The 23,569-nt window shown below is 38.5% G+C and overlaps 1 protein-coding gene across 1 annotated transcript in view; it reads left to right on the top strand.

Annotated features, from left to right (window-relative positions):
* The first annotated feature begins 1,939 nt into the window (after positions 1-1,939).
* Positions 1,940-23,569, top strand: part of myripa (myosin VIIA and Rab interacting protein a) — a 32,513-nt gene continuing 10,883 nt past the window's right edge. Inside the window, exons 1-5 of the mRNA XM_030752038.1 lie at positions 1,940-2,074; positions 3,091-3,249; positions 13,033-13,254; positions 16,214-16,350; positions 22,021-22,101. Of these exons, the coding sequence (XP_030607898.1) occupies positions 3,140-3,249; positions 13,033-13,254; positions 16,214-16,350; positions 22,021-22,101 (550 nt within the window). The 5' untranslated portion in view covers positions 1,940-2,074; positions 3,091-3,139. The remainder of the gene's footprint in view (positions 2,075-3,090; positions 3,250-13,032; positions 13,255-16,213; positions 16,351-22,020; positions 22,102-23,569) is intronic.

Here is a 23,569-nt window from a genome sequence, read left to right as displayed (position 1 = left end):
TTCACTCATTTTGATGACCTAACCTTCAAGTTTGGCTGTTTTACTTTACCCGATCAGGAAAAATGACTGGATTCAATGTGAGCATCTTGTTCTCTCAAAATTTGGCCTGCATTTCTGTTCAAAATGTCTTTTGCTATATCAGTCCTTGTGTGCTCACTTTAACTAGCACCTCACCGGCCTCTGATAAAGTCCCTGCTTATTTTAAGAATGCTGACATTTACCCACTCTCAAAAAACCCAAACTGGACCCTTCTATTTATAGTAGCTACAGACCAATTTCAAAATTACCATTTATTGCTAAGATTCTAGAAAAGGTTGTAGTTAAGCAGCTTAACAGCCATCTTGGACAAATACAGCATTCTTGATAAATATCAATCTGTTTTTTCTACAGAAACAGCTTTTCTTAGCGTGTCCAGTGATATTTTGATGCAAAATGATGCAGCAGAATGTTTGGTTTTGCTTTTGATACTTTTGACTGTAAAGAGTGAGATACTATCTATCTGAATGATCTTCTTCCACTTCTCTTTACCATGGTGTATCATAAGTTTCTGTTTTGGAATGTTTATTGTTTTGTTAATGTTTGTTTGCTCTACAGCACATCTCGAGCACATTTACTGTACATCTTGTCTTAATCTTATCAGATGACATTCCATTATTTATCACTTTTAAGCACCTAAATGTTTCTAAGCTACATATCCTTAATAAATGCTTAGACTTTATCAAAAGCCTATGCCCTGCAGCCCTTGTTTGTGCCTATGGTAAATTTGTGCCTAGGATAATAGAAACGCTGGAACTACTTTGTGGTTTTACAAATTGTTGACTGGAGCAGTTCAGGCTGCCTGTGGTTGTAGTGGTTGAACTAAACTGAAAACATTTGCATTGTGGATTTGTTTCACAAAAAATGTTTTTACAAGCAGTAAAAGCTCAGGTAAAATGATAACTATATAAAAAATATTGTTAGCTGACTTCCATCTTGTAATACGACTTACAAGAAATTTGAATTGCATAGATTATATAAAATAAAAATGAAAGGATATCCAGGTCACTATATATCAAATGTATTATTTATAGTAAGTAATAAATAAATGAATAATAAATTTATCTCAAAACAAAGAGACATTGTTAATGTTATTACTTAAACATATACCTGTCTTGGACAAAAGGTCGAATTCATTGATTATTATACTGAATATGATTAAGTCTTCTTTCAAGAGTGTATGCTACACAGAGAACTTGAATATATTTTTTTGAAATCCGAGGTATCTCACTTTCATGCAGGCACAAATGTGCTGCAAGTTTCACATTCTCACGTCGCCTGCTTCAATCTGTAGTTCCCCACCTGTCCACTAGATGCCCTCAGTTTCCTGCTCTTTTTTTCTCCACTCATTCCTTTTTTTTTCTCATCAGTCTTAGTTTCCCCTATCTACAGCTATCTGCTACACTGGCTGTTTCTTTACACCACGTGTCCAAAACTTCTGATTTCTGACCACTGATCGCCTGCTTTTTACAGTTTTTATTTTGTTTGCTGAAACTGCCAGCCAGTCCCATTAAATTAGACCAATTAAACACGATGTTGTAATTAAGCACAAAACAGCAAGTTCCATTATTGAAGTGAGACATTGTGACATAGTGTCCGCAAAGATTCAAAATTGTTTCATCGTCGCGCACTTCATCATTGAACACAGCCAGAACCAATTTTTTAAAATTATTATTTTCCTCTCAAAAAAAAAAAAAAAGAAAAGAAAAAAAAAAAAGTGATGTAAACAAGCTTCTCTGCGTGCCAAGGCGACATGGAAGTGATGAAAGCTTGAGTAGACCCTAATCAGGCTTTATCCTGCTTTTCTCTCAGAAACCAGGCCTGGCTGTACAGAACAGGCCAGCAACACATTTTTTCCCCCAATCTTTCATTTGGGGGGGAAAAAAACGATGAATCAAGGCATCGCAGACTCCCTGGATTACAATAAGCGTTTGGCGTCGTCTCAGGCATAATTCACTCTAGAATAAAATGTAGTTTTCTCCGTTGTGCGGTTGTAACGGTACTTCGCTATTTCATCCAGCGAGATCAACAGATTAAGGTAATTTTTTTATCATCTATATAAGAAGCTTCCATTTTAAAAGTATGACTTTGTTGTCATCAGTCTGAAAGAGAAGCATTAACTTCTATATTCGTATTCCTTCATGTATTTGCTGAACAGTCCAGTAAAATACTTTTACGATTATGATAGTTATAATTTTAATTAGTTCCACGTCTACTTTCTGGATTCAAAAAGAAAAAAAAAAGTTGGCTGCAGCTTCAGGTTTGATCAGAAGCAATTAGATTTTCTTCCCAGGAAAGAAGACAAAAACAAATCCTGCTTTAGCCCTGATTTTACTAGTGCATGTTGTAGGTTATATATCAGCGTACTCCATTACTCGTTTAAAAAGTGCAGTAGAGCGAAAGGACAGTGGTGTTAGCACCAAAATGCATTAAAAGTGAGTAAAACTATTGTGTAAAAAACAACAACAAAAACTCCCTGTTACGAATATGTGACATGTTCCAGTTCAATTCAATTGTATTTTATTTATATAGCGCCAAATCATAACAACAGTCACCCCGAGGTGCTTTATATTGTAAAGTAAAAAACCTAAATTAATACAGAGAAATCCCAGCAGTCACAAGCTGTGAGCAAGCACTTGGTGACAGTGGGAAGGAAAAACTCAATTTTAACAGGAAGGAACCTCGAGCAGAAACATGGCTCATCTCCCGCTACAGGTTGGGCATTGGAGGGGGGGCTTAACAGTAGTTTAACTTTTCTTTGTGTTCCATAAGCTTACCATGTTTTTTAATTGTAAAATCATAGGTGTATTAATTATAAATGCCAAGTAACTATAACTGTAAATTACTATCACCTGGAAGCACAAGAGCATCAAAATTGTTCTTAATCACATTTCTTCTGTAATATATTTATTTTCCTCCACCAGTTGGCACTGAACCATGCAGCTGTATACTGAAGTATTCTGGGATTTTTGTCATTATCAGGTGTTTTTATTTATTTTTTTTCTTGTGTTGTTGACCTGACTATTTTTCTGTGTTGTTGATGAAAACAACAAGCTGACTGTTCAGTCAGTGAGGCTGATCGACGGCTGGTGGGGTGTCAGCCATGGGTCGGAAGCTGGATCTGTCAGGACTGTCAGACAACGAGGCGGAGCATGTGCTGCAGGTGGTGCAGAGGGACATGAGGCTGCGCAAGAAGGAGGAGGAGAGACTCAGGTGAGTTTTGACCTGTAAATGTGGGGTAGGTGGAGCCTCAGACGTTTGGTTTGTTTGTTATTTTTTTGGTTTGTTTGTTTTGTTTAAACTGAAACCACAAACCTGAAAACTTAACAGGATCATTTCCGTTGTTTGGTTTGTTTGTTAGTTCATTTCTCATTTTTGACTTTATAATGAGTTTACTTATTCTTACACATACTTAGTAAATATTTTGTTTATTTCTGTAAGGCAAAAAAACTCAAAGTACCAAAAGCAAAACCATTTTAGGACAATATACTGTATTCATGGATGATAATTTTTAAAGAGTTTATGTGGAAAAGTTGCTGATGTTCCCTACTGTTCAGGAATTATGGCCATTTTTATACATAGTTCCTCATTTTCAAAGTCCCAGAATTAATTAGACAAACCAATTTAATTTTAAATATAAGAATTATTTTTAATACTTTGCTATCAAAGATTGCCTGAAGGCTAGAACTTGTGGACATCACCAAATGCTGTGTTTCTGCCCTTGAGATGCTCTGCCAGGCCTTTACTGCAGCCACCTTCAGTTGTTGGCTGTTCGCCATGAACTATTTCTCTCATGATGATCGAAGATAAAAGAATGAATATGAAAACAAAATAAAGAAAAGGGAATAATGAAAAACTTTTATAAAACTAAGTTATGCACTCTGTAAGCAGTAGAGTTTATAGTCTTACTACACCTATTTTCTCAGGCTGCTTTTCTTTTGCACAGTTTCATTCAAGGCATTTTTAGACCTTGGTGGAGATTTCCTTTCCCGCCTCTCTGCTCTGAAGTGTGTCCTAAATACAGTGGGCAGGAAGTGAAGCCTTTTTCCGCTGCACTCAGACCAGCTTCCTCAAAACCTTTATGGAGCCTCCCGAGCCCAAACTCAATATGTGTAAAAAACCACATTAACCTGGTAACTGGGTGGATTTCATTCTCTGAGGCAGCCTCAGTCTGACAATACACAATACTAGAAAATAATTTGCCTTTTGTTGTTCAACAAAAATGAGCCCTTTTTGCTCCCAATGCTTTATTTACAAAATATTTACCTCTTGCAGCATTATTCCTCTGTTTACCAAAAGGCTTTCAGTGCTCAGAAAAACCTGTCAGAAAGACCAAAAGATAATCCTAATGGTTAGGATTTCCTTTAGATTTACATCAGCAAAACCTCTTTTATGTGGAAATTTGGCTTAATTAATTAGGAAAGCTTATTCTTCACCCTCTAACTAAACCTGTGTGATAGTCTAGTTTGATCACAGAAAACAAGTCTATGTCCCGTAAACACTGTAGAATTATAATGATTTTATGCTCTCATGCCAAAAACTGTACAGTATTTGCTTCACTGCACCTGCATTAATGTGTACAAAAGCCCATCATTACTATCTGAGACCACTGGAACTATGATGGTTGTTCTACCTGAATCATATTTGCAACTGAAAGGGTTTTCTTTCTGTTAAATCCCCACATGACATAACCCAAAGTGATTAGTTGGTGAGCTTTCTACATTCTTCAACTTTAACAAGACTTGCCAAGCAAAGCGCTTACCAACAGCTAATCTTGTTATAGTTTACCCAGTATGATTAGACATTGTTGACATTGTTCTTTACAGGAAGACATGTTTTTGCCCAAAAGTTTATTGCTTGGAAACAGTATAATAATTTAATCTTCACTGTAGTTTTTACGAGCTGCTAAATGCTGTCAAAGATATCCACAACTCATCTCTGCTTTAGGAGAAGTAACAGTGGTCACTCGCTACATCACGGTTCACTTATTGCGACTTCACTGTAACGCAGATTTAAAAAAAATACATATCTAATTCTGTTTTTACTATATTGTGGGATTTTGCACTATAGGTATTTCTGTAACACCCATTAACTCTGTTCGTCACTCGTTCCGGCCGAGGACGAAAATGCTGCACCACCTTCATCGCCATCAGTACTGCATAGCTACATAATTCATCATCTTCATCATTCAGCTTGTAGCAAGAGAGTGGGAAAGGTTTATAGGAGTGTGAGTTTATAAAACCTTGAAATATATATATATATATATATATATATATATATATATATATATATATATATATATATATATAATATATAATAAATATAATGCTGCTACTTTGTGGATTTTCACCTATCTTGGGGGTCTCTGGAACGTAACCCCCACGATAGGTGAGGGATCACTGTATTTGGCATAAAAGGTCACATACTCCTTTCAGATAACACATGTATGCGGTTAATCTGTCATGTCATTCAGTGCTCGCTTTTCTGCTTCCTCTCTCTCCAACATGTTAAGTGGGCTCTCACAGCTTTTCAATTTCTGCACTAACACCCCTTAGACGAAACCCAGGAGTGCCCATGAATGTGAAACAGCAATGAGTGAAAGCAATCAGAGTGCAGAGATGAAGTCTGGAAAGGAACAGAGATGAGAGGAGAACAGGAGAACTCATTTGGTTGCTGTTTACTTTCTTCGTGACATCTGGTGCACATTTTTCTCATGAAGGGAGGAACTTCTGCTGTTAAGAAGTTCAGGACTGATTTGCATAACTGAAATGTTACACATGTATTTTATATCTAAAATTTAGGTGAGATAAAAAACTTTTCTTTTTCTCAAGAATTTTGCAGCATAGCTAATTAGATTATAATAGACAAACAAGAGAGGCACAAAGCTCCTGATGAGATTTAAAGAAAAGATAACTAGTGCCCTGGGGATTTCTGAGTAGGATAAACATCTATTGATTTTGCATTCACCCAGTGATAATGCTAGGTTGGGCCCCTTTTTGCCTTCAGAACTCCCTTAAAGGTACAGTCAGTAATGGCCACAGTTTTTGAGGCGCTTCAGGGGTGAAACTGTAAAATACTGAAAAATATCTGTTTTTTATTCCATGATATATTGCTCAGTGTTGGTATTATTCAAATATGTTAAAATGTAGTGTGTGAAAAATGTAGTTTTTACACAAACAGTAGTAGAAATGTGCTGGCCGGGCATGACTCTTATGGGGTACAGTCTAATTTTAAGGTTTTTGATTTCTTGGCTGACTAAAGCATGCTTGTCCTACAGCAGCTGCTGTAGCTAGGATTACACACTTGAATTGGGAGGGGTAAGAAAACTCAGTTTACTACAATCTGCAATCTACTGACATCTAATGGTGAAAGTTTTACACACTCTAACCTTAATTCTTCAACAAGGTGCTGGAAACATCAGAGATTGTGGTCCATGTTGACATGACAGCATCATGCAAATGCTGCATATTTGTTGGCTGCACATCCATAATGTGAATCTCTCGTTCCACCACCTCCCAAAAGTGCGCTACTGCACTGAGATCTGGTGACTGTAGAGGCCATAGGAGGACAGTGAATCCGGAGAAACCAGTTTGAGATGTTTTGGGCTTTGTAATATGATGTGTGGTCATAAAAGGATGGACATGGCCAGCTGAAAAACTCAAATAAGCTGTGACTGGTTATTTTTTGGATCGTTCTCTGTAAACTCTAGAGATGGTTGTGTGGGAAAATCCAAGTAGGTACTGTAAGCAGATTATGAAATACTCACATATCTGATACCAACAACCGTGACACATTCAAAGTCACTTAAATCACCTTTCTTCCCTATTCTTGCACTTGGTTTGAACTTCAGCAGGTTGTCTGGACCATGCCTACATGTCTAAATGCAATGAATTGCTGCCATGTGACTGGCTGGTTTATGTCATTAAGCAGTTGAACAAGTGTACCTAGTAAAGTGGCTGGTGAGTGTATGCAATTCACTTCAGTTTTATTTATATTACTCTAATTCACAACAACAGTTACCGTAAGGCACTTTATATTATAAGATAAAGGCCCCACAATAATAGAAACAAACTCCAACAATCAGTTGACCACCTATTACCAAGCACTTTGCAACAGTGGGAAGGAAAGACTCCCTTTTAACAGGAAAAAATCAGCAGAACCAAGCTCAGGGAGAGGCAGCCATCTGCTGCGACCAGTTGGGGTTGATGGGAGAGGGACAGGAGAAAAGACACGGTATAAAAGAAAGTGCCCGGATTTAATAATTACTAATGATCAAATACAGTAGTGGTGTTTAAGCACACAATGAGGGAGAAGAAATGAGTGAAGAAGAAACAATTAGTGCATCATGGGAAGCCCCCAGCAGCCTAGGCCTGTTGCAGCATAACTAAGGGATAGTTCAGGGACACCTGGTCCAGCCCTAACTACAAGCTTTACCAACAAGGAACGTTTTATGCCTAATTGTAAAAGTAGAGAGGGTGTTTGTCTCCTGAATTCAAACTGGGAGCTGGTTCCATAGTAGAGGGGCCTGAAAGCTGAAGGCTCTGCCTCCCATTCTACTTTTGAAAACTCTAGAACCACAAGTAAGTCTGCAGTCTAAGAGCTAAGTGCTAGGTCAGGATAATATAGTGCTATGAGGTATTTAAGATATGACAGGGCCTAATTATTCAAGACCTTGAATGTGCGGAGAAGGAGCCTAAATTCACTTCTGAATTTAACAGGGAGCCAATGAAGAGAAGCTAATATGGGAGAAATATGCTCTCTTTCTAGTCCCAGTATATCCAATTTCTGTCAAATTATGATCAGAGACCAATTGAATTTAATCCTGTCTAATACACATTCCTGTAACAAATCCTAACTTATTATCAAAGCTTATAAAACTCTTTTCTGTTCAAAGTGTTTTAGAGAGGTGTTTTCTCAGACATGGTTCTCATAGTTGACATGATTGAACTTTGATTCATCAGTAGACCACAAACACAACTACAAATGAGTTATAATGTTGCTCCATAGTTGCTCCATTTAACCCTCCTGTTGTCCTCATTTTCTGTATACACCCCGTGTCCTCCGGGTCAAAATGACCCGTCTTCACTAAATCCCAATATAAGCAGCTTAATTGAATTTTAAACACCAAATTTCATCTTGCATATTGTCATTCACCACAAAATGTGTGAATACCTGAGTTTTCCCTCTTCACTTGAATTTCTATATTTCTCTTCACTTATATTTCTATGACCTTTCTAAAGAAAAAAATGTGCAAAAAGGAGTTTTGAATGCATTTTTATTCATCCCAATGACTCAGTTTCTGTTTTTTTGTCCAGTGAACAATTTAAGACAATGTACAATGCAAAAATATAAAAATAACATAACCCAATCAACTAATTAGGTGAAGAGGTGAAGAAATTTTCACATGTCACATTGTGACCCCTCCGTCCCTCTGTCACATCAAGCACAACTCGCATGCCCTGGTTCTTCTCTGGGCATCCACTGGTCAGCTTCCTAGTATAGACTTGCATTTTCCAAGCATAGCTTGATTTGGCATCACAAACCACCCATGACTTGATCCCATATTTTGCTGGCTTGTCACTTTTATTACAAATATGAAAACAGATTACCTCTAAATGGAACCGGTTGCTCATCCACTGTTATGTCAGGCCCTGGATTGTAGAGGTAGGGCAGCTGCTCCACCCACTTGTCCCATACCTCTCTTATGGCTGCAAGTTTGTCTGTCACACGTCTTGCTGGTCTTGATTCACGGTCATCAAATTGTAGCAGTCTTGAGTAGGTGTGAAAGAGTTTGAGTGGCATCGTGGCTTGGAAAATTGGCCTTCCACTCTCTACATCCCATAGACTAGCTGCAGCCTCACCTCGGGACCTGTATACACCTGCTAAGATTAGCAGCCCTAAGTAGGCCTGCAGGTCAGTCTCATCCATCTTTTTCCAGCTGTCTCCATATTTGCGAAAACCTTCCAGATTTGTCATCTCCAGGATAATTTTTTCTGTTGCTGGTGTGAAAAACAGGTAGAATGTAGAGACAATGTCATGGGCATGAGAAACGGCATACCTTGTCGGTCCTGGGGTCATCTTTATGACATTTTGTTCTGCATGTCTGCCGTGTTGGTCATATGCTGCTGAGGACCATGTTATTTTGCCATTTTTTGAAAGGAAAGTCTCTCTTTCAGCTTTAGGGTTTTCTTCTTCTTCTGAAGATGATTCATCATGCTCTGGGTTGTATTCCTCCCCATCTTCTTCTTCGGATACATCCTCCACTTCCTCTTCTGAATCAGAGTTGTCTTGCTGGACATCTGAGAAAATCAGCTCTATAGACTCTTCAACGTTATAACGCACACTCATGGCTTCAGCACAGACAGAATTCGGGATCCTGTTATCTGCAGCACCTTTAAAACCTCTGGAAATAAACAGGTGGTCTTTTGAAGTCTGCGAGAACACCTCCTGATTTGCCTTGTTTACTTCTGCTACTGATTGATCAGAGACACAACTAAACCACTGTAACATTCTGTGGTTTCTAAATAACTCTGTGATCTTGATTTCAACTCTATTTGCCTCACGGGTCATTTTGACCCGAAGACCACCTTTGTAACTTTTTTTGTATAGCTTACATGGAAATGTGAATAAAAGCAACATTTCACTTTTTCTACTGTTGGGGCCAATCTAGGAAAAGTCATAAAATTTCAAGTTAAAAAAATAGCATTTAGTGGATTTTTGGGGGGGGTTTAACACAGTGGCGTGTCATTTTTTTTTTTTTGTTTTTTTTTTGGCGGGTCATTTTGACCTGAGGACAACAGGAGGGTTAAATAAGCAATTATTTGTCAGAAGCTTCCCTGTATTCACCATAGAAGTGACCACCATGACATTGTTGTTCCAGAAAGGTGAAAGCTACAGTCCATCCGATATTTATATATATCCTAAAACACATCTGTCCCCTGCTGTTCAAAAGCAGCACAGCGGGCATATTCATCTGGCAGGACACATTATTTACAGAGAACAATTTGACTCATCTTTTTATCTTCTTACAAAAAAAGACAACTGATCCCCATTCAAATCTTCAAACACAAGAAAAATAAACACAAGATGCATTCAGACAAATGCCAGCAGACGTTAGTCAGCTTATCACCAAGAAGCAGACTTTTTTCGTGAGGATTACTGCAGCTGACAGAGCTTGAGTCTCTTCTTGTTTGTTCTCTTTGAATGGCTGAAGCTCAAAAGCTTCTTTCGCATAAGGGTTGTGAGGACAGGGCTGCAGAGTGCTGCAAAACATTGCTGTGTGTATCTTATTAGGTTCAAACGAGTGTTGTTGTTGCTGCTGGTTGAATTTGCCTTTCTCCATCATCCACTGTCAGCTTCTGAGATTTTTGTTGTGTTGAGTACCATGGGGTGCTGTTTGTTTCAGGTATGTTTGTGCATGTTACTTTACTTTCTTGCTGTTATTATCTCACTGTCTCTGAGTGTAGCTGAGACTGTTGTGTCTGGGAGGTATTTATATCATCCACTGAGCTGTAGTAATGGATGAGATGCTGCAGCAACGGGCATCCGAGGGAGACTATAAAATTTTTATAGTCTGAAAGTCACAAGCTTCACCTAAATATTTGTGGTGTAAAAATTTCCTAGATGAGAAATTCAGTTTTCAAAACAGATTTCTAAGTGATCTCTGTAGAGCTGAAGTGATTAGTCAATGGAATCAAAGTTTGCTGTCATTGTTCTTGATTATTATTTTTAATCAAACTTCATCTTTGTGAGTATCCATCATCTCAGTTGTGACTTTTTGCTGATTTACATTAAACAGGTAACTTAACGTCTTTGAGGCCAGTCTTTTGGACAAAATAAGATACTTAGGTTTGTATTATGTCATTTGTGATGTAGCCTAATTTTCAATAAATCACACTTTTTGAACTTACTTTAAAACTTTAAAACAACCACTGCCATATGCAGAATGAGGAATTTATTTTTGTGCTTTGCAGTTCAAGTTTCCCATCGTTAGAAACTAGAATGAAACCAATCCCATGCCTGCAGAAACAGTTCCTGCCGCTCTCCTCATGTTGTCAGACTCCATCAGTTTTGAGCTGTAATACTTTATAAATGATTCAGTTATGGCTGATGCTCCTGTTGTCATAATGTGAAAATAATGATTTTTTTTTTTCTAGTGTCACCTACACAGTTACAATTTCTTTCTGCCTCTCCTGCTCTGCCTTCATTTGTTTTACTAATTTCATATTCCATCATTTTCGAGTCCCCGTTGGACGCTTCTGCCTCTGTCTGTATTTCTTCACTGAAAAAGCTAATGTAAGAACAAATGAATGTTAAACTGTTACACAATTACACAAATTTGTTTACTGTCACATTTACTGAAAGTAAGTCACAGAAAAATAGCTGCCAGTTTTTTAGCTCCCCAAGTGAAAGTAAATATTCTGAAATAAATCTAAAACCGTGTAAATACAGATAAATATGATCCAGCAACACCACACATGACGAGAGGGCTGCAAACCAAAATGACCATGCCATCCTGATATAATGAAGTCCAATTAATTTAGATAAATGAATATTACATTTTTAATTGTAATAAAACAATTACTCAATGAATTTGCATATAGTGTTGACTCCATTCCTTTAACCAGTTTGACCAGAACAGATTTGTTTCTCACAAACACACAAATACCTTTAACAGACACACTGTGCTGATGAAGTGTCGTCAAACAACAACAATAATTTAATTCCACAACAAAAGAAGCAGACCTCCATGTTTGTGTAGCACAGAAACAGACGGTAAAATGGTAAATGGACTGGCGCTCAGAGTGCTTAATTTAAGTGCTGTTTACAGACTGTAAACACAACCTGATGTAAGTCTGTTAGTGCTTTTTGTGTTTGCACTCATGAAAAGGTTTCTAAATGCATTCAAATTTGATAATGGGAGACAGCATGTGAAATAATTATTCTGAGGCACACATTACATAGTTACCATTACATTATTATTACATTAATCTTTGTAGATAACAGATATGTAGATGCTCATGTTTACATTTTTTGAGCTCTTCTCATTTCTTCTCCCCTTTCATCCCTATTAACTTAAAAAAAACAGTTACATGAAAGCTTAACCGGCTAAATATAATTTTAATAAAATGTCCTGAATTCTGAAGTTCAACATTAACCACTTTCAGTCTGATGTTTACATCTCTCTATTCAAGCCTGAATAAGTTCTCATATAATCATCCAATCATTAACAGCTTACACCTTTGAAGACACTTGTTCATTAACCATGGTGGCTAATGAGCAGCTTGATAAACATGCAAAAAAGCTGCATTATGGTCCTTGTATTAGGGTTTTTTAATTTTATGGGTTTTTTTTCATGTAAAAGAGCTGCTGCTGCTGTCGGGGAAAAACATCAGTATTTTATTCAGCTCCTTTTAACCTTTACAAGAGGCATTTAAATGGAAGCAGGCGGATAAATGCTCTGCTTAAATGATAAATCTGACATTTATGAATGAGAATCTCTGTTTTGATAATGTCCTGAAGCCACTTTACCACCATGAAAATAATCATCTATGCTGATTTTTAAAAAAATATATTTTTGCTTTTTACAGTCACCATTTATCATTTATTGATATTTAGAAAATGATGAAATGACCTGACCAAATTTTTGAAACCACTTTAATTTCTGCTCCATTTTCATTAAAGGGACGCAGAGGATCAGTGCATGTTCATCTGGTTATGTGCACTCTGTGTCCTCATTCACATAATCATCCTATTTGACACAGTAAAACCTGGACTGGTGCTTTATCCATCTACAGGAACTTTATATGGTCCCTGTGGAATACTATACCTCTTACTCACTAACACGCAATCATCTTTCTTTTTTTTTCAAACTGAGTTTGTACAGCTCTCTCTCTGTCTCTCTCACATACACACACAAGCACACACACTCATTCATTCCTGGTTTCACTATCTCGCTCCCTCTCACCCCCCCACCCCACCCCCTCCTCCCCACAGCGAGCTGAAGCAGGAGCTGGACGAGGAGGGCAGTCGCTGCCTCCTGCTGTCACGGCAGAGTTGCTTCAACCAGCGCTGCTGCATCCGCTGCTGTTCGCCCTTCACCTTCCTGCTCAACCCCAAGCGCCAGTGCCACGACTGCCACTACAACGTCTGCAAGGCCTGCCGGGTCTTCAACAAGCGGGACAAAGCCTGGCTCTGCTCTGCCTGCCAGAAGAGCAGGTAAGGTCAGCGTTGGTGCCTGGTGTTGTGGTGTGTGTGTGTGTGTGTGTGTGTGTGTGTGTGTGTGTGTGTGTGTGTGTGTGTGTGTGTGTGTGTGTGTGTGTGTGCGTGTGCGCCATATACAAGGAGACTAAGTGAGGATGAGAGGCTGAGAGTGACGTCAAAGATTATTAAGGTCTTACTCTGCTGCTGGAGAGATGGATTTAGCACTTATTACACACAACATAGTCACTAAGATACTGCGGTCTCCTTTGGCCCTAACGTTTGCACTAACGCTAGATGACAGTGGAAGAGAAGAGATGGGGAGGTGTGCAGCAACATTAAATGGATTTTCAAAGACAATTTTCTTAATTTTTACTTTAGAGGTCTTTTCATGAAGTGTTGAACACAACTTCTCTGTTACAGAAATCTTTAAATGCTCCATTAAGCATGTGACTTTTTAATTTACACACTGTACTTCACTGTACCTTTGTGTAAAAATTTGGTAGTCTTCCTTTTTTTAACGTATGATATTTACAATTTAGACATTTCATAAACACCACAAAACCTATTGGAAAAAAAAAAACAGAGTGTGTCATAATTCAAATTCACTTTGGTCATGAAAGGCTGACATTTGGGGAGTTGACATTTTCTTTTAAAGGACATGGCTGTTATATATTTTACTCATGGCTGAGGGGTACAAAGCAAAAAAACAGTTTCTATGACAAATTGAATGCTGTGTTGTAAGGCTTACTGAAAATCCAGCAATCCTAAAAAAAAAAAAAAAGGTCAAGACGTGATCATCATTCAACAGCACATCCAGAACACCTTTTTAGGCAGGCTCCTAATCTAAAGTGATTGTGTGAAGAAGAAAAATGCAGCCACCCCCAAACAAGTGAGTGTGACCCTCAGATTTATGGTGTCTGAATTTTACAGACTGTCAGATTTTGGGGGTTTTAGTGGGAATGTATATCTGCAGTCATTAGTCACTGACCATGACCAACAATATGTTAGTCTCTCTTTCAAATCCTCCCTCCATGTCTGGTGCACAGAGTCCAAATTAGAAGCCTGTGGTTACTACTAAATGGTTAATTATATACTTCACAGTGGCACCTTTTTAAAAGCTTTAATATCTTCCAGAAACTTGAAAGACACTGTAGATTTATATTTTAAATGTTACACAAACAGTAACAGAAGTAAATCATCTGTGGATTAATTTGTTAAGTTTAATAAACATTTTCTGCTTTAAATGCCACTCTGTACTCACTGGATCAGGACTGTGCTGTTGTCTGACCCAGACATTAAAAATCCTCTGAGTTACAAAAACAATTCAGTAGATAATGCGAGAGTAGAGAGCTGCGGATGACATGCATTGCCGACAGCAGTCATTGTGATACATTTGTCTACCTGCCACCTGCCTTCAGCTGATCCAATCTAGCATCATGACCACGGGTGACTACAGAGATCCAGGCATGCACTGGATGATGTGTGTAGGCGTTATTTTAACTTTTGCATTTACCTGAGAACCTAAAGGTAGAACATCCAAACAGAAAAGCTAAAATAAAGGGAAAAATTCACTGTAATAAAAATGTAGTAAGGTGTTATTGGCAGTAGCTGGTAGTTAAAACCTGACTGCTCAGTCTACATGACGAGGCGCCATAGGAAGCCTGTAGAAGTGCAGTAATGATCTGTGTGTCTCCTCTGCTCCCTGTCAAAGAACTCTCTGTGTACACATGCTTACAGCCACTCAGCAACCGGAGGGGACCTCATTAAACATGCTGACAGGAACATGTCATTATACAGTCATTATATCAAAAGCAACAGTGATAGTCATTTTAATCTTAAATAAATAAATAAGTGAGCTATAGTAATTACATCATGCATATATTGGGTCTGTTCACAACGATGTTTCATATGTTAAATTAGTCATAATATACCAGGCTATTAACAGACACTTTTCATAGAGTTAGTCACTATTTGTACATGTCTCAATTTAGTTCAATTTTCTTTGTTAAAGGTTTTTTGTTGCCTTCACCTGAATCTAATTTATGCCATCTGTCTATCAAAGGTCCTTCTGATACTTCTGCAGAAATCTTCACATTCTTCACATTGAGCTGTTTTAGTTTAAGCTGGCTGTATGGTGGCTCAGTGGCTGTCACTGTTGCTTCACGGCAGCAATGTCCTAAGTTTGGATCCATGCGGGGTCCTTCTGTGTGGCGTTTACGTGGTCTTCCATGCTTGTGTCACCTCATGGCCGAAAAGAGTTCACCCTCTTTATATGTTGACCATCTTGCTCACCATATCAAAATATTAAACTACTTAAAAGATTATGGCTAAATAAAAATTAAAACAAAGAAAATACTTCAATGTGTCATCATTGAGGTATCATCACATAGTGTCACAGTGTACAGATAAGAAATGCTGCCAAAATACAACAGCTTAAAATTCTTTAGGCAGGTTGCAAGACGATACTTGACAACAACACTGACCCAACTTCAGTGTAAAACTGCCTGTGTGAGTCCTTGCTGTCTTGCACATGTGTCTTGTCTGACACATCTTCTGTCTCCCCTTTACTAATGATTAAACCATCTCCTGCTGAGTCTTTCTTAACCTCCAGATTTATGAAGCATCTCCAGAGTGTTTGGCTATTGATGCTAGAGACATGAAATGAACCTGCACAGCTGCCAGCAGCTAGTTGTGTTCATGTGTGAGTCACGTTTGACATTCAGGACTGACTGATGGTTTTGTGCTTGTATCCACTTTTATTTTCACTAGTTTATGAAATGCTTGATGGAAATATGGATAATCCCAAGTGAGCTTTATCTCCTGTGAACTTGTTTGTTTACAGATGTTCATAGACTACTTTTTTTTTTTTTTTTTTTTTGCACATTTGGTATGATGAATATTATTCCCACAGGTCTGAAATGAGGTACATACTGTAAAATAAGCTGTTATGTGTGTGTCTGTCTTTCTTTCTCAGGTTGTTGAAGACACAGTCACTGGAGTGGTTCTACACTAATGTGAAGAAGCGCTTCAAGAGGTTTGGCAGCGCCAAAGTGCTGAAGACTCTTTACAGGAAGCATCTGGCAGAACACAGTGCGCTTTCAGAGCTAACAGGTAAGCTCCTTTTATTATGTTAGATGCTTAGGATTTGCAGTTAGGAAACAATTCCTAACTTATCTCATGTGAAACAAGAAAACTTTACTAAAATCCCATACATGACTGGCTCTTTTCACATCCCTGGGTCTATATTAAATACTGTAAACAGCTTACTGTAGGGTGAATTTATTATAGTTTGTCTGCTCAGCTAAATGAGCTTGATTTTGTTTGAAATTGGTTTGATTTTTGCTGTTTTACATCTCAAAGAGGGTGAAACAGGATTAGGCGCTTGGCTTTCATCCCACATAACTTCATCAAATCGCCCAGGCTGTTGCTGCACTGCAAGTCTATTAATGTTTGTTTGCTTCTTTCATATCTTCAAGAAGCAGGGAATCAGTGCTTCTGTATGTTTTATGATACAGCGTTCAAGACTGTGTACAGATGACAGATGTATACGTGAACACAAAAATAGAGTTTGTTTTAACTTTAATTAATTGACTGCTTTTTAATTTGTTTTTTCTTTTCTTTTTGGCCTCAGGATTCATATAATTTAAAACTGCAGTGATCACACCTTTCATTTTTGTAATGCATAATTAATGTTAATATTAGGTATAACATGCAGTGGGTCACTCACAAAGATTAAGCCACAAAGAATAATAACCTGACACGGCATTTTTGAATGTAACACTATGCAGTAACTGACAGGCACAGTTACTAACAGGTAAACATATTGTAGACTCCCTTTACACTGATGCTGGTGCACACCAGATATGCTCAGGTACTTTGTAAGAATCTTTTCCTAAATTGTTGCTTTTTTTTTCCACCAGAGATTTAACTTTTAACCTTTTATGTATTTCAGTGACAGTAAGAGAAAAAACTTTGTGTCCTTCTTTAATGAAAGCCAAAGCAGACTTCCAGGTAGATCTTTGGTATATGGGGAAGCTTTCTCTGTCTTCACAGCTAAATGAGATTTAGGAGCTCGCAAGTCAGTCATGCTGCAAATGTTTTACTTCAGGTACTCTACAAAGCTTTGAATGAATGCCTTCATCTAGCGACATGTGCTCCGGCATGTGGGTCTAGTCGGTGACAAAGCAGTAGTGCATCTCTGAGCCACTGGTTCAGAGTATGATCTGATTTAACCGACAAGGGATTTCAGAGAATTATGTGTGTTTTGTGGAGGAGAGGTCACCTGCTGCAGATGATGCAGAGCTGTGACCCCGGTGGGAGGAGGACTGATGTGGGCTGGCATCAGACTGCCGCTCCTCTGATGTAGGTAGATGTTTTCATTCTCCATATGCTTGTGCATGCAAACACACATACACACTCTTTAGCACTCTCTTACTTAGGTTTTCATATGTTTATGACAGACGGGCACTGAAAACTCAACTGTTTATCCAGTTGCAAAATGCGATCATCTCAGTGTGACTCATGATGTCACTTTGCATATGAATAATGTGAGCGCCATGAATAGCATCAGAATTAGTAGAACTGACATTTGAAAACTAAATGCTGTGTGATCCTGAACCTTGTGTGAAATTTGTGCAACATTTCCCCTCAAGACCTTTCAACACAGCCCACTGATTCAACCAAGCTTGGAGACATTTTCCTCTAAAGAGTCAAACAAAAGAACACAGCGGCATTGAGCAGCAGAGTAAATGAGGGAAAATAGCTCATATATGTGTCATTTCTTCAAGGCTTTGTATAATACAGAAATGCAGTCTTTTTTAGTAATTTAAAATAATGATTACTGTTATGATTCATCATTTGTGAATTCTGAAATGAGTCCAGGACAGTTACCTAAAGGCCAATATGATGTCATGCTTCGTTCAACTAACAGTCAAAATCATGACAGTATTTACTATATAAATCTTTACAACTGTTGCACTTTACTATCACAGTTTCTTCTTAATTGAGTAATATGTGAATCAACAGATTTTACTACGTTTATAATACAGAATTTAGTGTCCTGCTGCAAATCTGATATAAGTATTAATATACACATGTAAAATCAGATATTGTCATAGACATACATGTAATTGCTGGCTGAGCCAAGTTTGCATTTTTTAATTAATGTATTTATTGATGAAACTCATATACATCTATGAATTGCATCTGAGCGAGCAAGGGTGACAAAGATTTCATTAGCCTCAGGTTACATTTAGTCCCAGGCTGTATAAAACATACCTGCACAACCTTAAACCTGCAGTTTTTCTATGCGTATGAGAAAATTACTCTACTGCTCCCTTGAGTTATGAGCACACCAAACATTTTCTAATGAGTTTATGGTCTTAGTGGCTAGATTCGAATCTTATGCAACACGGCGGTCTGCGTTTGTGTAAGTATGGATTTGGTGGCTATGATCAGATGACCTGTGCAGCTACTCTGCTGCTCCTCATGTTGAATTCAGTTGGCTAAACCCCCAATTTAAGAAGATGTTTCACAAGCTATATGGCTGATTTCCAAATCCTAGACACTGTAAAGCTAGTATAAAACTCAGAATTTGGTGAGTGACCCTAATCAGCGTCACCATAAGCTGATGTCTGCCACCCTTGATGTAACTTAACTTTCACCATGAACACAACCTGCTCTGTACCAGTCCTATTCAATTCAATTCAATTTTATTTATATAGCGCCAAATCACAACAAACAGTCGCCTCAAGGCGCTTTGTATTGTGGGTAAAGACCCTACAATAATACAGAGAAAACCCGACAGTCAAAACGACCCCCTATGAGCAGCACTTGGCGACAGTGGGAAGGAAAAACTCCCTTTTAACAGGAAGAAACCTCCAGCAGAACCAGGCTCAGGGAGGGGCAGCCATCTGCCGCGACCGGTTGGGCTGAGGGGAGAGAAAGACATGCTGTGGAAGAGAGCCAGAGATTAATATCAATTAATGATTAAATGCAGAGTGGAGTATAAACAAAGTAAATAAGGTGAATGAGAAGAAACAGTGCATTATGTGAACCCCCCAGCAGACTAGGCCTATAGCAGCATAACTAAGGGATGGTTCAGGGTCACCTGATCCAGCCCTAACTATAAGCTTTATCATAAAGGAAAGTTTTAAGCCTAATCTTAAAAATAGAGAGGGTGTCTGTCTCCCGAATCCAAGCTGGAAGCTGGTTCCACAGAAGAGGGGCCTGAAAGCTGAAGGCTCTGCCTCCCATTCTACTCTTAAGTATCCGAGGAACCACAAGTAAGCCAGCAGTCTGAGAGCGAAGTGCTCTATTGGGGTGATATGGTACTATGAGGTCTTTGAGATAAGATGGTGCCTGATTATTCAAGACCTTGTATGTGAGGAGAAGGATTTTAAATTTTATTCTAGATTTAACAGGGAGCCAATGAAGAGAAGCCAATATGGGAGAAATCTGCTCTCTCTTTCTAGTCCCTGTCAGTACTCTAGCTGCAGCATTTTGGATCAGCTGAAGGCTTTTCAGGGAGCTTTTAGGACAGCCTGATAATAATGAATTACAATAGTCCACCCTAGAAGTAATAAATGCATGAATTAGCTTTTCAGCATCACTCTGAGAAATTCCTACATAGTGAATTACTGTAAATGTCACCACAGTACTGCAAACAAAGCAGGTTAGCGTGCGCTGAAGTGTGCCAGACAAACTATGAGTTTAGGTGGCCAAAACGCTGTGGCTAAAAGTCAATAAACCAGAACACATTTTTCTGCCTAAACTTAAACTGTGGATGCCCAAACTTAACCATAGAATTTCAAAATGTGTTGTCATATATAAAAATTTACTAACACACTCATATTTGCCATTTCCCACATTTTCAAATGTGGGTCATTCAGCTAATAGAACATTATTTAGATTTCCTTCTTTTTTTTTACAAGGTCTTGAATAATCAGGCCGCATCTTATTTTAAAGATCTTATAGTCCCATATCACCCCAATAGAGCACTTCGCTCCCAGACTGCAGGCTTACTTGTGGTTCCTAGGATACTTAAGAGTAGAATGGGAGGCAGAGCCTTCAGCTTTCAGGCCCCTCTTCTGTGGAACCAGCTCCCAGCTTGGAGTTTGGACACCCTCTCTATTTTTGAGATTAGGCTTAAAACTTTCCTTTTTGATAAAGCTTATAGTTAGAGCTGGATCAGGTGACCCTGAACCATCCCTTAGTTATGCTGCAATAGGCCTAGGCTCCTGGGGGGGTTCCTGTGATACAATGAATATTTCTTTTCACTCACCTCTTTTTACCTCTTTGGTTATACATCACTCTCCATTTAATCATTTGTTATTATTAATCTCTGGCTCTCTTCCGCAGTGGGCCTTTTGTCCTGTGTCTCTCCCCTCAGCCCAACCAGTCGCGGCAGATGGCTTCCCCTCCCTGAGCCTGGTTCTGCCGGAGGTTTCTTCCTGTTAAAAGGGAGTTTTCCTTCCCACTGTTGCCAAGTGCTTGATGTGATATTCCCGATGTTCTTCACATGTTTGGAATAACCTGTCATTGGTGAATCACATTCAATAAGAGAGTCTTATTTTCTGCAGCAGAGTTCATTTTCTCATGCATGCCTCTCTCAGCTTGCCTTTCTGGGAGACTCGTGGTGCCTTCAGGGTTACAGACTCGTGATGCCTTCAGGGTTACAGTGACCTCTGGTTTTGATTTAGCTCATACTTCTTTTTCATGTCCCTGCACTTGGGCCAAATGTGTCCTGACTCATTAGATGTTATGACACAGATGTCTGCAGACACATGTATGAGGGGTCACTGGAACAAATCCCTGCTCCCGTATATGAACCACAAACAAAAACCCTACATTTTTCTCTATTTCAGGATATTTCACATCAAGCTCGCCTGTGGAGATTTTAGCAGTGAAAGGACTCAGAACTGAAGTAAAGTGCTTGCTGCATTTTCAAAATCTGAACAGTTCGTATCACTTAAGTGCTCTCTTTGCCCTTTCAAATGAATTAAATGACCCTGTGTACTCAGCTGTACCCTTGAACCAGGCCCTGCTGTGCACACATCCAGTTGCCTGGTAATGCCAGACATGAGGCTGCTCTAATGCACTTATATAACCACAAATGGCCGCATTGTTGCATGAATATTTAAATGATGTGAAAAGAGCTCAGAGCTCAAGAGCTGGAAGGGGAAGCCATGTAGAAACGACTGGGCTCTCTGCTGAGCAATTATCAACATTAAAATCAGATTATGGATTTCAAATGTCTATGCTCGAGATACTGTAGATAATGGTTTGTAGCTATATCTGTTTACAGCATAGATATATCATCAGCACATTATTTACTTATTTATTTATTTTAGTTAGTTAGATATTTAAAATGAATTACTGCTACCACCACGAATAGTTAAAGGCAGCTCCACCCACAAATCCAAAACCCATACAGGCTAATTGCATGACATATAAAGATGGAAACAAATAATCAAAGCATGCAGATCACATGGTAATCAATCATTTATTTCAAAGTACAACTGAGGTTTAAGTATCTGCAATAAAAACTGTCATAATAAAATATGCAAAACTAATTCTCATAATTGCAATGTGTAGTGTCAATAACATACATTTTAAAAAATGACAATGACCAAAAGCATGCTCTTTCATCCCCTTAATGCTTCATCTTATTTAGAGTTGGGGTTTTTTTCTGTGCTCTAGTTCCGGGATAAAAAGGTTAATCCTGTGTGGAAGTCCTCTGTCCTTTAACGTTCATGTAAACATCTGTGTGTGTGTCTGCAGAGGGCAGCGCCTACGAAGAGAGCATCTGCAATGAGGACAGCGTCTGTGGGAGCGACTCAACCTTTTACAGACAAACTGAAGGTGCACAGACATCTTATAAAATATTCACTGATGCTTGTTTACTGTGCAGCTGTTATTGTAATTTCATACACTTGGTTTTTCAAATATCAAAATTATGACATATGCATCTAGAACATTGCATTTAGTTCCAAAGTTACAAATTTTGATTTCCCAATTTGGCTTTGTCCCATGTGTGGCTGAAATAAATGTGTTATGAACATTGTGTTAAATGTTGAGCTAATCTGTTTTAGTTTCTGTTTATTAGTAATCACATTTCTATAAGAGGAGCACCCTAGCAGCAGCACTGTATTCTTTGAATTTTGAACAGTATTATAATATCAATTGATATGTTAAAGATATTAAAGCAGAATTTGGGTTTGCAGGGAAATTGTTGCTTTCTTGCAGAGAATATTAAGATGCAGGAAGGCAGATTTTGTTAACACCATTTGGTCAGTTAGCTGCCAGCTGACAAAAAAGGTGATGATCTTCTTGTGTTACTCTCTGTAGAAAAACCATATAATGTATTTCCCACAGTGTTAACAGCGGTTTTAGGCCTATTAATGTTGCATTCCATCATTTAATGCTTACTGGCCTCACTTATTAACTGAATTTCATGGTTAAACAGGGGAATGCATAATAATAAAGAGCCATCCAGAACCTCATAGATTTGATGCAGGAATTCCTCCATGGTTTGTGACATAGTTGCTGCAGGATGGTGATTTAACTGCAGAATAACACAGGTGCTCAGCAACCTTGCTTTTATTACCAGTTGGGTTGAGTCCCCTATTGTGAAGACACCAGATGGGTTGTGTTCATCAGTGCAGATTGACTCAGATTGATTGCAACATGCTGGCAGTCTGTCTGCATTTATAAATGAGACAGCAATTATTTGAAAATCTTTGACAATCTGTCTGAAAGTGACTGGAGTCAGATGTGAGAGCTTTTCCATCCTTTCCCTGTAATTCTGTCAGTGAAATATCCACCATCAATTTGCCACACAGCAGACTTGGAAGATTTGGGTAGTCTGCTATTTGTACTTTTTGTCCTGATTGGTAATCCATTCCCTTTCATAGTGAAATTCCATAAGAACAACATTTCACAATATCCAGGTCAAAGTTATTTGAGGATGTTGGTAATCCTCTCATGAATCCATATTTGTTCCCATGCTGACATTCATGTAATGCTTTATAGCAGATAAAACACAGAAGAACTGAATAGTTTTATGATGTTAGTTGTAATCTTTTGGCTCGGGTTCCCAGCTGCATCTCAAGCAGCCATGTCAGTCTGTTCTCTTCTGTCCTGCCCTGCCCTTGACATCTCCTCACTCTCCTAGTTCATTTCACAAACAGGATGATTGACAGCAAACGTGAATGAAAAGCTGCTCTGGGCTGATGGTCATGTGTCAGTCTGCAGTGCCTCAGAAACTGGCACGAGGGAACGAAGACAGATTAGTCATGCATGTCTTTAAAAGAGAACTGGACTGAAAAGT

Source organism: Archocentrus centrarchus, chromosome 17 (genome assembly GCF_007364275.1).
Source record: "Archocentrus centrarchus isolate MPI-CPG fArcCen1 chromosome 17, fArcCen1, whole genome shotgun sequence".
NCBI classification, from domain to species: Eukaryota; Metazoa; Chordata; class Actinopteri; order Cichliformes; family Cichlidae; genus Archocentrus; species Archocentrus centrarchus.
Note: the sequence above shows the minus strand (reverse complement) of the source record. Positions and strands in the feature narration are given on the sequence as shown.